Source organism: Mustela nivalis (assembly GCF_964662115.1).
Source record: "Mustela nivalis genome assembly, chromosome: X".
Classification (NCBI taxonomy): Eukaryota; Metazoa; Chordata; class Mammalia; order Carnivora; family Mustelidae; genus Mustela; species Mustela nivalis.
Window position 1 is genome coordinate 44,650,382 of NC_139040.1, and position 13,631 is coordinate 44,664,012.

At 38.9% G+C, this 13,631-nt stretch overlaps 1 protein-coding gene across 2 annotated transcripts in view; it reads left to right on the plus strand.

Annotated features, from left to right (window-relative positions):
* Positions 1 to 13,631, plus strand: part of LOC309856828 (T-complex protein 11-like X-linked protein 2) — a 78,312-nt gene that overhangs the window by 50,562 nt on the left and 14,119 nt on the right. The window contains exon 2 of one of the 2 annotated variants that reach the window (XM_082718463.1): positions 11,051 to 11,183. In XM_082718463.1, the coding sequence (XP_082574589.1) occupies positions 11,134 to 11,183 (50 nt within the window). In that variant the 5' untranslated portion in view covers positions 11,051 to 11,133. Of the gene's footprint in view, positions 1 to 11,048; positions 11,184 to 13,631 lie in introns of those variants that run through there. The other variant, XM_082718462.1, reaches the window with a different exon arrangement.

A 13,631-nucleotide genomic window follows, 5' to 3' on the forward strand; every position in this document is an offset into this window, starting at 1 on the left:
AGTCCTAGCCTCAGCATTCAGACAACAAAAGGAAATTAAAGGCATCCAAACTGGCAAAGAAGTCAAATTATCAGATGATGATGATACTATATGTGGAAAACCCAAAAGACTCCACTCCAAAACTGCTAGAACTTATACAGGAATTCAGTAAAGTGTCAGTATATAAAATCAATGCACAGAAATCAGTTGCATTTCTCTACACCAACAGCAAGACAGAAGAAAGAGAAATTAAGGAGTCCATCCCATTTACAATTGCACCCCAAACCATAAGATACCTAGGAATAAACCTAACCAAAGAGGCACAGAATCTATACTCAGGAAACTATAAAGTACTCATGAAAGAAATTGAGGAAGACACAAAGAAATGGAAAAATGTTCCATGCTCCTGGATTGGAAGAATAAATATTGTGAAAATGTCTATGCTACCTAAAGCAATCTACACATTTAATGCAATTCCTATCATATTACCATCCATCTTTTTCAAAGAAATGGAACAAATGATGCTAAAATTTATATGGAACCAGAAAAGACCTCGAATAGCCAAAGGGATATTGAAAAAGAAAGCCAACGTTGGTGGCATCACAATTCCAGACTTCAAGCTCGATTTCAAAGCTGTCATCATCAAGACAGCATGGTACTGGCACAAAAACAGACACATAGATCAATGGAACAGAATAGAGAGCCCAGAAATAGACCCTCAACTCTACAGTCAACTAATCTTCGACAAAGCAGGAAAGAATGTCCAATGGAAAAAAGACAGCCTCTTCAATAAATGGTGCTGGGAAAATTGGACAGCCACATGCAGAAAAATGAAATTGGACCATTTCCTTACACCACACACGAAAATAGACTCAAAATGGATGAAGGACCTCAATGTGCGAAAGGAATCCATCAAAATCCTTGAGGAGAACACGGGCAGCAACCTCTTCGACCTCTGCCGCAGCAACATTTTCCTAAGAACAACGCCAAAGGCAAGGGAAGCAAGGGCAAAAATGAACTATTGGGATTTCATCAAGATCAAAAGCTTTTGGACAGCAAGGAAACAGTTAACAAAACCAAAAGACGACTGACAGAATGGGAGAAGATATTTGCAAACAACACATCAGATAAAGGGCTAGTGTCCAAAATCTATAAAGAATTTAGCAAACTCAACACCCAAAGAACAAATAATCCAATCAAGAAATGGGCAGAGGACATGAACAGACATTTCTGCAACAAAGACATCCAGATGGCCAACAGACACATGAAAAAGTGCTCCATATCTCTGAGCATCAGGGAAATACAAATCAAAACCACAATGAGATATCACCTCACACCAGTCAGAATGGCTAAAATCAACAAGTCAGGAAATGACAGATGCTGGCGAGGATGTGGAGAAAGGGGAACTCTCCTACACTGTTGGTGGGAATGCAAGCTGGTGCAACCACTCTGGAAAATAGCATGGAGGTTCTTCAAAATTTTGAAAATAGAACTCCCCTATGACCCAGCAATTGCACTACTGGGTATTTACCCTAAAGTTACAAACGTGGTGATTCAAAGGGGCACGTGCACCCGAATGTTTATAGCAGCAATGTTCACAATAGCCAAACTATGGAAAGAACCTAGATGTCCACCAACAGATGAATGGAAGAAGAAGATGTGGTATATATAAACAATGGAATACTATGCAGCCATCAAAAGAAATGAAATCTTGCCATTTGCGACAACATGGATGGAACTAGAGCGTATCATGCTTGGTGAAATAAGTCAAGCGGAGAAAGACAACTATCATATGATCTCCCTGATATGAGGAAGTGGTGATGCAACGTGGGGGCTTAAGTGGGTAGAAGAATTAATGAAACAAGATGGGATTGGGAGGGAGACAAACCATAAGTGACTCTTAATCTCATAAAACAAACTGAGGGTTGCTGAGGGAGGGAGGTTGGGAGAAGGGGGGTGGGGTTATGGACATTGGGGAGGGTATGTGCTTTGGTGAGTGCTGTGAAGTGTGTAAACCTGGCGATTTACAGACCTGTACCCCTGGGGATAAAAATATATGTTTATAAAAAATAAAAAAATTAAAAAAAAAGAAATGAGCAGAAACAAGAACACACATTTTCCAAAGAAAACAAAGAAATGACCAAGAGACACATGAAAGAATGCTCCACATCGCTTGACATCAGGGAAATACAAATGAAAACCGTTATGAGATACCACCTCACAGCAGTCAGCATGACTATAATTGACAAGGAAACAACAAATCTTGTTGAGAATGTGGAGAAAGGGTGGGAATGTGTTGGTGGGAATAAAAGCTGGTATAGCCACTCTGGAAAACAGTATGGCAGTTTCTTGGGATGTTAAAAATAGAGGTACCCTATAACTGAGCAGTTGCAGTTCTAAGTATTGACCTCAAATATACAAATGTAGTGATCTTAAGGGGCACATGCACCCCAATGTTCATAGCATCAATGTCCACAATAGCCAAACTATGGAAAGAGCCAAGATGTCCATCAATAGAATAGATAAATAAGATGTGGTGTATATATATACAATAATATTATTCAATTATCTGAAAGGATGAACTCTTATCATTTACATCAATATGGTAGAAACTGGAGGGTAATACACTGAACAAAACACTTCAGTCAGATAAAAACAATTATATGGTTTCACTTATATGTGGAATGTAAGAAACGTGCAGAGGATCATAGAGGAATGCAGGGAAAACTGAATGGGAAGTCATCAGAGACTGTAGACAAACCATAAGGGACTTTCGACTCGACTCTAAGAAACAAATTGAGGGTTGCTGGAGGGGAGGTGCATAGGAGGATGGGGTTTTGGGTGATGGGCATTAAGAAGGCACATGATGTGATGAGCATTGGTTGTTACACACAGCTGATGAGTTATTGAACACTACATCTGAAACCAAGTATGTTTGCTATTTGAATTTAAATAACAAAGCAATTCATTTATAAAAATAAGCAGTAAATGGCATAAGTAGACCATCTCTTTGTCATGAGTTTTACAATTCTTTTTTTTTTTCTTTGAGAGAGAGAGAGAGAGATTGAGTAGGGGGAACAAAGGGAGAGGGAGAGAGAAAATCTTAAGCAAACCCTATGCTCAGTGTGGCGCCATATGCAGGACTCTATCTCACGACACTGATACAATGATCTGAGCTGAAATCAGGAATCATACACTTAACAACTGAGCTAACGAGATGCCCCAGGTTTGCAGTTCTTTTTTTTTTTTTTTAATATAGATTCCTTTTCTTCTTTTTAAATTTATTTTTTATTTAATTTCGGCATAACAGTATTCATTATTTTTTCACCACACCCAGTGCTCCATGCCTCTGCACCCTCTATGATACCCACAACCTGGTACCCCAACCTCCCACCCACCTGCCAATTCAAACCCCTCAGATTGTTTTTCAGAGTCCATAGTCTCTCATAGATTTTTAAAAATTTTTTATTTCTTTTCACTGTAACAGTATTCATTGTTTTTGCACCACCCCCAGTGTTCCATGCAATCCGTGCCCTCCCTATAACTCACCACCTGGTTCCCCCAACCTCCCACCCCCCGCCACTTCAAAACTCTCAGGTTGTTTTTCAGAGGCCATAGTCTCTCATGATTCACCTCCCCTTCCAATTTCCCTCAACTCCATTCTCCTCTCCATCTCCCCACGTCCTCCATTTTATTTGTTATGTTCCACAAAATAAGTAAAACCATATGATAATTGACTCTCTCTGCTTGACTTATTTCACTCAGCATAATCTCTTTCAGTCCCTTCCATGTAGCTACAAAAGTTGGGTATTCATCCTTTCTGATGGAGGCATAATACTCCATAGTGTATATGGACCACATCTTCCTTATCCATTCATCCGTTGAAGGGCATCTTGGTTCTCTCCACAGTTTGGCAACCATGGCCATTGCTGCTATAAACATTGGGGTACAGATGGCCCTTCTTTTCACTACATCTGTATCTTTGGGGTAAATATACAGGAGTGCCATTGCAGGGTCATAGCGAAGCTCTATTTTTAATTTCTTGAAAAATCTCCACACTGTTCTCCAAAGTGGCTGCACCAACTTGCATTCCCACCAACAGTGTAAGAGGGATCCCCTTTCTCCACATCCTCTCCAACACATGTTGTTTCCTGTCTTGCTAATTTTGGCCATTCTAACTGGTGTAAGATGATATCTCAATATGGTTTTAATTTGAATCTCCCTGATGGCTAGTGATGATGAACATTTTTTCATGTGCCTGATAGCCATTTCTGTGACTTCATTGGAGAAGTGCCTGTTCCTATCTTCTGCCCATTTGTTGATATGATTATTTTTTGTGTGTTGAGTTTGAGGAGTTCATTATAGATCCTGGTATCAACCTTTTGTCTGTACTGTCATTTGCAAATATATTCTCCCATTCCGTGGGTTGCCTCTGTTTTTTTTTTTTTCTTTACTGTTTCCTTTGCTGTACAGAAGCTTTTGATCTTGAGGAAGTCACAAAAGTTCATTTTCACTTTTGTTTCCTTTGCATTTGGAGACATATCTTGAAAGAAGTTGATGTGGCTGATATCAAGGAGGTTATTGCCTATGTTCTCCTCTAGGATTCTGATGGATTCCTGTCTCACGTTGAGGTCTTTTATCCATTTTGAGTTTATCAGTGTGTGTGGCATAAGAGAATGGTCGAGTTTCATTCTTCTACATATAGCTGCCCAGTTTTCCTAGCACCATTTATTGAAGAGACTGTCTTTTTTAAATTTTTCCTGTTTTGTAAAAGATTATTTGCCCATAGAGTTGAGGGTCCATATCTGGGCTCTCTACTCTGTTCCACTGGTCTGTGTGTCTGTTTTTATGCCAGTACCATGCTGTCTTGGTGATCACGGCTTTGTAGTAAAGCTTGAAATCAGGTAACATGATGCCCCCAGTTTTATTTTTGTTTTTCAACATTTCCTTAGCGATTCAGGGTCTTCTCTGATTTCATACAAATTTTAGGAGTATTTGCTCCAGCTCTTTGAAAAATACTGGTGGAATTTTCATAGGAATGGCATTAAAATGATAGATTGCTCTAGGCAGTATAGACATTTTAACAATGTTTATTCTTCTGATCCAAGAGCATAGAATGGTCTTGCATCTTTTGGTGTCTTCTTCAGTTTCTTTCATGAGTGTTCTGTAGTTCCTCGAGTACAGTTATTTTACCTCTTTGGTTAGGTTTATTCCCAGGCATCTTATTGTTCTTGGTGCTATAGTAAATGGAATCGATTCTCTAATCTCCTTTCTGTATTTTCATTGTTAGTGTATAAGAAAGCCACTGATTTCTGTACATTGTCTTTGTATCCTGCCACATTACTGAATTGCTGTATGAGTTCTAGTAGTTTGGGGGTGGAGTCTTTTGGATTTTTCATATAAAGAATCATGTTATCTGCGAAGAGAGAGTGACTTCTTCATTGCCAATTTGGATACCATTTATTTCTCTTTGTTTTCTGATTGCTGTTGCTAGGACTTCTAATACTATGTTGAACAAGAGTGGTGAGAGTGGGCATCCTTGTCGTGTTCCTGATCTCAACGGCAAGGCTGCAAGCTTTTTCCCATTGAGGATGATATTTGCTGTGGGTCTTTCATAGATAGATTTGATGAAGTTCAGGAATGTTCCCTCTATCCCTATACTTTGAAGCATTTTAATCAGGAACAGATGCTGGATTTTGTCAAATGCTTTCTCTGCATCAATTGACAGGACCATGTGGTTCTTCTCCCTTCTCTTATTAATCTGTTCTATCACATTGACAGATTTGCTCATGTTGAACCATCCTTGTAGCCCAGGGATGAATCTCACCGGGTCCTGGTGGATAATCTTTTTAATGTGCTGGTGGGTCCTGTTTGCTAGGATCTTGTTGAGAATCTTAGCATCCATATTCATCAGTGATATTGATCTGAAATTCTCCTTTCTGGTAGTGTTTTTGGGGATTAGGGTAATGCTGGCTTCATAGAAAGAGTCAGGAAGTTTTCCTTCTGCTTCAATTTTTTGAAATAGCCTCAGGAGAATAAGTGTTATTTCTTCTTTGACAGTTTGGTAGAATTCCCCAGGGAATCCCTCAGGTCCTGGGCTCTTGTTTTTTGGGAGGTTTTTGATCACTGCTTCAATCTCGTTACTAGATATCAGTCCATTCAGTTTGTCAATTTCTTCCTGGTTCAATTTTGGGAGTTTATAATAGTTTGTAGGAATGCATCCATTTCATCTAGGTTGCTTAGCTTATTGGCATATAACTGTTGATAATAACTTCTAATGATTGTTTCTACTTCCTTGGTGTTAGCTGTGATCTCTCCCTTTTCATTCATAATTTTATTAATTTGGGCTTTCTGTCTTTACTTTTGGATTAATGTGGCCAATGGTTTATCGATCTTATTGATTCTTTCAGAAAATCATCTTCTAGTTTCATTGATACGTTCTACTGTATCTCTGGTTTCTACCTCATTGATCTCAGCTCTAATCTTCATGATTCCCCTTCTAACGTGTAGAATTGGTTTGATTTGTTGTTGATTCTCCAGTTCTTTAAGGTGTAGAGACAGCTGGTGTGTTCTGGATTTTTCAATTTTTTTGAGGGAGCCTTGGATGGCTATGTATTTCCCCCTTGGGATTGCCTTTGCTGTATCCCATAGGTTTCGGACTGAAGTGTTTTCATTCTCATTGGTTTCCATGAATTATTTCAGTTCTTCTTTGATCTCCTGGTTGATCCAAGCATTCTTAAGCATGGTGGCCTTTAGCTTCCAGGTGTTTGAGTTCCTTCTGAACTTTTCCTTGTGATTAAGCTCCAGTTTCAAAGCATTGTGATCTGGTAATATGCAGGGAATAATCTCAGTGTTTTGGTATAGGTTGAGTCCTGATTTGTGACCCAGTATGTGGTCTATTCTGGAGAAGGTTCCATGTGCGCTTGAGAAGAATAAGTATTCTGTTGTTTTAGGGTGGAATGTTCTGTATCTATCTATGAGGTCCATCTGGTCCAATGTGTCATTCAATGCTCTTGTTTCTTTATTGATTTTCTGCTTCGATGATCTGTCTATTTCTGAGAGGGTCATGTTAAGATCTCCTACTATTAATGTATTCATATCAATATGACTCTTTATCTTGATTAACAGTTTTCTTATGTAATTGGCTGCTCCCATATTGGGGGCATAGATATTTACAATTGCTAGATTATCTTGGTGGATAGTCCCTTTAAGAATTATGTAGTGTCCTTCTATATCTCTGACTACAGTCTTTAGTTTAAAATCTAATTTATCTGATTTGAGAATTGCTACCCCAGTCTTCTTTTGAGGCCCATTGGCGTGAAAGATGCTTTTCCATCCCTTCAGTTTCAGTCTGGGTGTATCTGTAGGTTCAAAACGGGTCTCCAAAACAACATATGGATGGGTCTTGTCATTTTATGGAATCTGCAACCTTGTGTCATTTGATGGGTGCATTTAGGCCATTCACTCTGAGAGTCATTATTGATAGATACATTTTTATTGACATCGTGTTCCCTTTGAAGTCTTTCTTTCTGTAGATTTTCTCTATATTTCTGTTCAATGCTATTCTTAGGATTTTTCCTCTTTTATAGAACCCCCCCCTTAATATTTCCTGCAGTGTCGGCTTTGTGATTCCATAGTCTTTTAAGCCTTGCCAGTCTAGGAAACTCTTGATTTCCCTATCCATTTTGAATGTCAGTCTTGCAGGATAAAGTATTCTTGGCTGAATGTTCTTTCCGTTAGTGCCCTGAATATATCTTTCCAGCCCTTCCTGGCTTGCCAGGTCTCTGTGGACAGGTCTGAGGTTATTCTGATGGGCTTTCCTCTGTACATAAGGACCTTCTTTGTCCTACCTTCTTTCAAGAGTGTCTGCCTACAATTATAATTCTTCATTCTTACTATTATGTGTCTCAGGGACTTTCGAGAATCTATAATCTTGGGGGGAAACCATTCTGCCTCTAGTACATGAATGCTGGTTCCATTCGTGAGATTGGGAAAATTTTCATGGAAAACTTGTTCCACTATGTCTTCTAGACTTCTTTCTTCCTCCTCCCCTTCAGGGATTCCAATAATTCTGACGTTGGAACATTTCATGGCATCATTTATCTCCTTGATTCTGTTTTCATGGCTTCTAAGCTGTTTGTTCCAGGATTCCTCCTGATCCTTTCTCTCTATCTGTTTGGCCTCCAGATCACTAATTTGATCTTCTGTCTCAGTTACACTAGCTTTTAGAGAATTTAGATTAGGTTGGAACTCACTGAGAGCTTTTTGAACATCATTCCTGCTGGCTTTCAGTTCTGCCCTAACTTTGTGAACATCATACTTGTTGGATTTCAGTTCAGCCCTAATCAATTCCATTTGGTCATCCATGGCTTTCTCCAATCTAAATATTGCCTAGATAATTGTTAGCCTGAATTCCTTTTCCAACATATTGTCTATGTCGATATCCATTAGCTCTGTTGCAGAAGGCCCATCCTCTGTATTTTTCTTCTGTTGGGCATTCCTCCTCCTTGTCATTTTTGTGAGAGATGACTGAACGGATGTAGCTGGATATATTGACCGTGGTGCAGTCAAACTGCACCCTGGAACACTTCTGATCTATCACGATTCCCCACCCAAACGAGAGAAAAAAGAAAAGAAAAAGAAAGAAAGAGAGAGAGAGAGAGACAGGAAAGAAAGGGAAGATAAAAGAGATGGTTCAGTCCAAATGGGCCCCAAGGTAAGATTTAGGAAGTATGCAAACAAAGACAAACAAAAAGACTGATAAAAGTATATGACAAGAGAGAAAAATTATATATATATATATACAAATAAAGGAAGAACCTCGTCAAAAAGAACCCCAAGTATAACATTTTTATACTATCAGGACAAACACAAAAACACAGAAACACTGGCAGAAGAAAAAGGTGGGAGAGTGGTAATAAATTCTTAGTGTGGGCAAGGGGGGTTATTTTGATTCTTCCTGGATGTATCTTGATATCTTTGTTGAAGGCCTCAACTTTCCTAAGATAAAGGGGGGTTAAAAATTGGTTTACCTATAGGGGTAGCATTGATTGAGGAAAGGGAGTTACCTTGAAGTTTACGTCCATATGAATATTAGAAAATAAAAATAAAAAGGAATAAACTAGACTAAACTAAACTAAAATTTTAAAAAAATTTAAAAATAGAGAAGGAAAAGAAGAACACAGGTGTATGTATAAAAAATTTCAGGTTAGAAGGTTATTATGGAATTTGATGTACTGGACATCTCACTGTGATGGTTAATAGGTTAAAAAATTATCTATATAAAAAAATGAACCAGAATATTGGGAATGAGTTAAAAATAAAAGTTGTATCTATGAAGTAGGGGTGCTTGTTCTCTTTTCATCTTTTATTTTTTTTCTTTCCTGTTTGATTTTCTGGGGGAGGGGCCTGCCACGTGGGTTTTCAGTCAATGATATTTCTGGAGTTAAGTCCTCTCACCCCCGAGGGGGTGGGCTCTGAGGAAACCAGTTTTTTCAGGCCTTTGCTGTCTGGAGGTTTTTATGTTCATTTGTTTTCTCTCACCTTGACAGCTTTTGATAGTTTTTCGAGGTTTAGAGGAAAGCAAACTGCACCCTAACTTCCCTCTCAGAGAGAAGCCTCATTCTGCTCCCCTGTGGGTGCTGCAGAGCCCATATAAATTCCCCCTTGAATGCTGACAGAGCAGGTTCTGAGTCGCAGTCCCTGGGGACACAGGATCTCTTGCTTTTACCCAAAACCCCCGCAGTGGCGGCTGTCTGGGCAGCTCCAGACCACCAGAGAGGTTCCAAACAGCAATCACACACTGAGATTTTTCCCCTGGCCCAGGCTGGGAGTGCCTGGTCTTTTTGGGTCTAAGACCCCCAGGCTTAGGCGCACCTCTCTTAAGGTAGATTGTGGGGCATGCATGTCTCAGGCTCTGATAGTATGGCGCGGGTTTAAGAGCACTGGTCTGGGCTTCACACACCTCTCTCAGGGAAGAGTGTGGGGTGTGTGCATCTCAGGCTCTGATAGTACAGTGCTGCATTCTGCAGGCTGGCAAGGGTCTCAGCCCTTCATGGGAGCCAGACCCCACTTGTTCTTGGGTGCGCTGGTGGCTCCGGGACCAAGACTTTGTTTATCTGCTGCACTCTCTGGCTCAGTGCCAGGGGAGGCTGTCCTGGGTCCGGGGACTTAAGCCCCTGTCGCTAGCTGCCCCAATTTGCACAATTTTCCCCCACAATCCTTTGCTCTTTTTGAGTACTTTCAGCCAGTTTCCAAGTTAATGCTGGTTCCCAGAAGCAGGGCACTCTCGGATTGGGGTATTACTTTCCAATCGGTCACCTCTGGTGGCTTCCTCCCCATTTTGGTTATCTTCGGATATCAGTCCAACATTCCCACTCCGCTTTACCTGCCCACTTGCGTCTTCTGCCCCTGTAGAGATCCAGATATGTATAATTCTGATCTCAGCCTGATTTCATGGGTGATCGGAGTTCTTTGGTAGGTAATCAGCTCACTTTAGGGTACAGGTTGAGATGGCGCCTCCTCCTACTTCCCAGCCATCTTGTCTCCCCACTTTATTTATTTATTTTTTTGAAAATTTCTTTTAGTGCAACTTTTAGAAAATTGTGTATTTATTTATTTTATCTAGGTTCCATGCCCAGTATGGGGCCCAATATAGGGCTTGAACTCACACCCCTGAGATCAAGACCTAAGCTGAGATCAAGAGTCAGATGCTTAACTGACTAAACCACCCTGGTGCCCCTAGACAATTACTTATTTTATAAACCATAATTTACCAGTGTTTCTTTGCTGTTTTTTACTTACTATTTTAACATTTCAAGCAAAGGGTTCTGAAATCAGTTTCACTTTTTGCTTTTCATAAACTTGTTCATGCTTGACTTCTCTGAGAATTCCAATGTTATTGAAAGGCAAAAGTTCAGAAAACCTCAAATACTAGAATGATTGAGTGAATCTATGTAAGATCTGCTCTATGGATCTAAACTTGGGGGCCTTACTTCACTGAGAGAATCTATAAAAAATAGAAATTTTACTTGTAATGGATCTCTGTTAATGACTGCTGTACTCTTTCCAGAGAGCAGACCTGAAGTACTTTCTGTCACAGATCTGATAGAGACAGTTAATGAAGTTTCTAAACTTAGCATTGCTCATGAAATAATGGTAAACCAAGATTTCTGTATGGAAGAGAGTATTTTACCTCCCAACAGGTATGGACTCTTCTATTTTTTTTTTTTATTTTACTCCTCCTGTGATAAGTATATAACACAAATGACTCTTGATCAGGATTGAAGTGTTTTTATTAATACAGTTAATTTTGACTATGTCTTAAATGGTACCAACAAATAAAACAGAGGAGTATAATTACCAGTGTAATTCTTAGTTTTATGTCAAAGCAGAAAAAAATATATTTAAACAGGAATTAAACCAAAGATGATGTTGTCAGAATGTTTATTTTGGTATCCCAGTTAATAATGAAATACAGAGTTAATTTCGATCTTTTTAGACAGCCTTGGAAGAAATAGCTCACGAAAGTTATTCTTTTGTCTGCAGATCAAAGAGGTACTGGTGAAAAGAGTACCTTTCTAATAGTGGTATTGCCAACTCTTCATGAGAAAAAATTTCAGAGAACATTTCTGCCTTATAAGTAGCTTAATAAAAATTCTGGGAATTAAGATCAGAACTACATTGATAAAGAATGCCTGTCTAAAAAAAAAAAAAAAAAAAAAAAAGAATGCCTGTCTAAAATCAGGCTTTATTCTGGTTCTTATTAATTACATTCATGTTGCAAGACATAAATAAAATTTTATGAATTAAATACTTCTTTTTTAAAATATTTTATTTATTTGACAGACAGAGCTCACAAGTAGACAGAGAGGTAGGCATAGAGAGAGGGGGTGGGGAAGCAGGCTACCCGCTGAGCAGAGAGCCCAATGTGGGGCCAATCCCAGGACCCTGAGATCATGACCAAGCCGAAGGCAGAAGCCCTAACCCACTGAGCCACCCAGGCACCCCTGAATTAAATACTTCTAATAGCTTGTTAATAGTTAAATGGGTAAATTAATTTGTTGTGCCCTAATTGTATAGCATTTCTAATTTCCCACTTTAGGGGTTCTATTTCTAAAACACTTTGCTCTGTGTTTCTTTTGATCTTCACATTTCTTAGTTTTCCCTTACCTGTTGTTAATAGGTACTCATGCTAGGCACAGCTTTTCCAAAAGAGGTTTCCATCAAAAGACCAATATCCTAGCATATTCCTCACCTTTACCATATCTGAAACTCGAGTTAATTTTTTTCCTGCTGGCTAGGGTGCAGAGAAAGTGAAACTAGGAGAGTGAAGATCTGTTAAAGTGGCTGGGGGTTGTGGTGGTGATAAGGGGTGGGTAAATGAAGCAGAAGGAATAATACTATTCAGAGCTTGATTTTTAATTGTTCTGTTATTAACAGCCTTATTCTAGTGTAACAATGCAAAAAGTATAACAAAAACAAAGTTGAAATAGAATATGGGTTTATCTATTTCATATATAGATATTGACTATTGGTTTTACCTTTGGTCTTATAAAATAACACTAATTATAGTTATAGATTCTAAGGAAAATTTTATTGTCAGATATTTGTACAACAAACTGAGTACCAACTAGGTGAAAAGAACAATCCTTAATGCTGGGAACATACAGTTGACTAGGATGCTAGCTTTACCACAAGAGGCTTCTGTATCAGAGATAGTCAAACAGTAGATAGCTACTGTGCAATGATAAGTTCTCTGGCATCTAGTATATGGAATTCTGTGTTTGTGTTCAGCTGCCCAAGAAGTGTCAAGAAAGACTTTCCTCATAAGGTAACACTTTAGTTTTGGAGTATGTATGGGTGATTTTCAGGTGGTCCGGGGTGTGTGTGGGGGGATAGGTGAGGAAGGATTCTCCCAGAACTGGAACTGTCATGTCACAGGCATAGAATAGTGAAAGACATTATATATTCATTTTAAGTAGGTTGTTATTGTTGGAGCAGTGTGTTAGAAGAAGGAAGGCAATAAGGTAGAAGTGACAGAAGAAGATCCTAAAGGGTCTTAGAGACCATGCATCCTGCTGGTGATAGGGAGCCCAGAGAGGACTTCAAATGAGCATGCCAACATAACCAGATGTATATCTTAGAAAAATAATTGATTTTAGCAAGAATATGTGGCATTGCATAAGACTTTGTTGGGGAAGGAAGACCATTTAACAGGCTACTGCAATAGTTCAGGTAGGAAATGACAATAGATAGAGGTATTTTGGAAGCAAAATCTCTGGAATTTGGTCACCAAGTAGATAAAATGTTTCAGGAGAAAGCAGTTAGAAGGACTCCAGTACACAGCAATTATGTATGTATTATCTCACAAATGGGATTGGTGTGTTGGGAGATGAACTTTGACTTTTTTTGACATTTATCTTTGTAATTGTTTGTAAAAGTTTTAACAAGATCATGTACATTTTTGTATTTTTTGAGGGAAAAGGATTAAGCTTTCTGGTTCCAAACAAGGAACAGGTTTGAATGGAGATGATAAGGGGTAATCAAGGAGGAATTTTTTTTCTTAGATTTCAAAATGGAAAGAAAAAGAACATCTAGTTGAACCTATAAGTCTATGGATATAGAAACTAAGGCACACAGCACTTTACCAA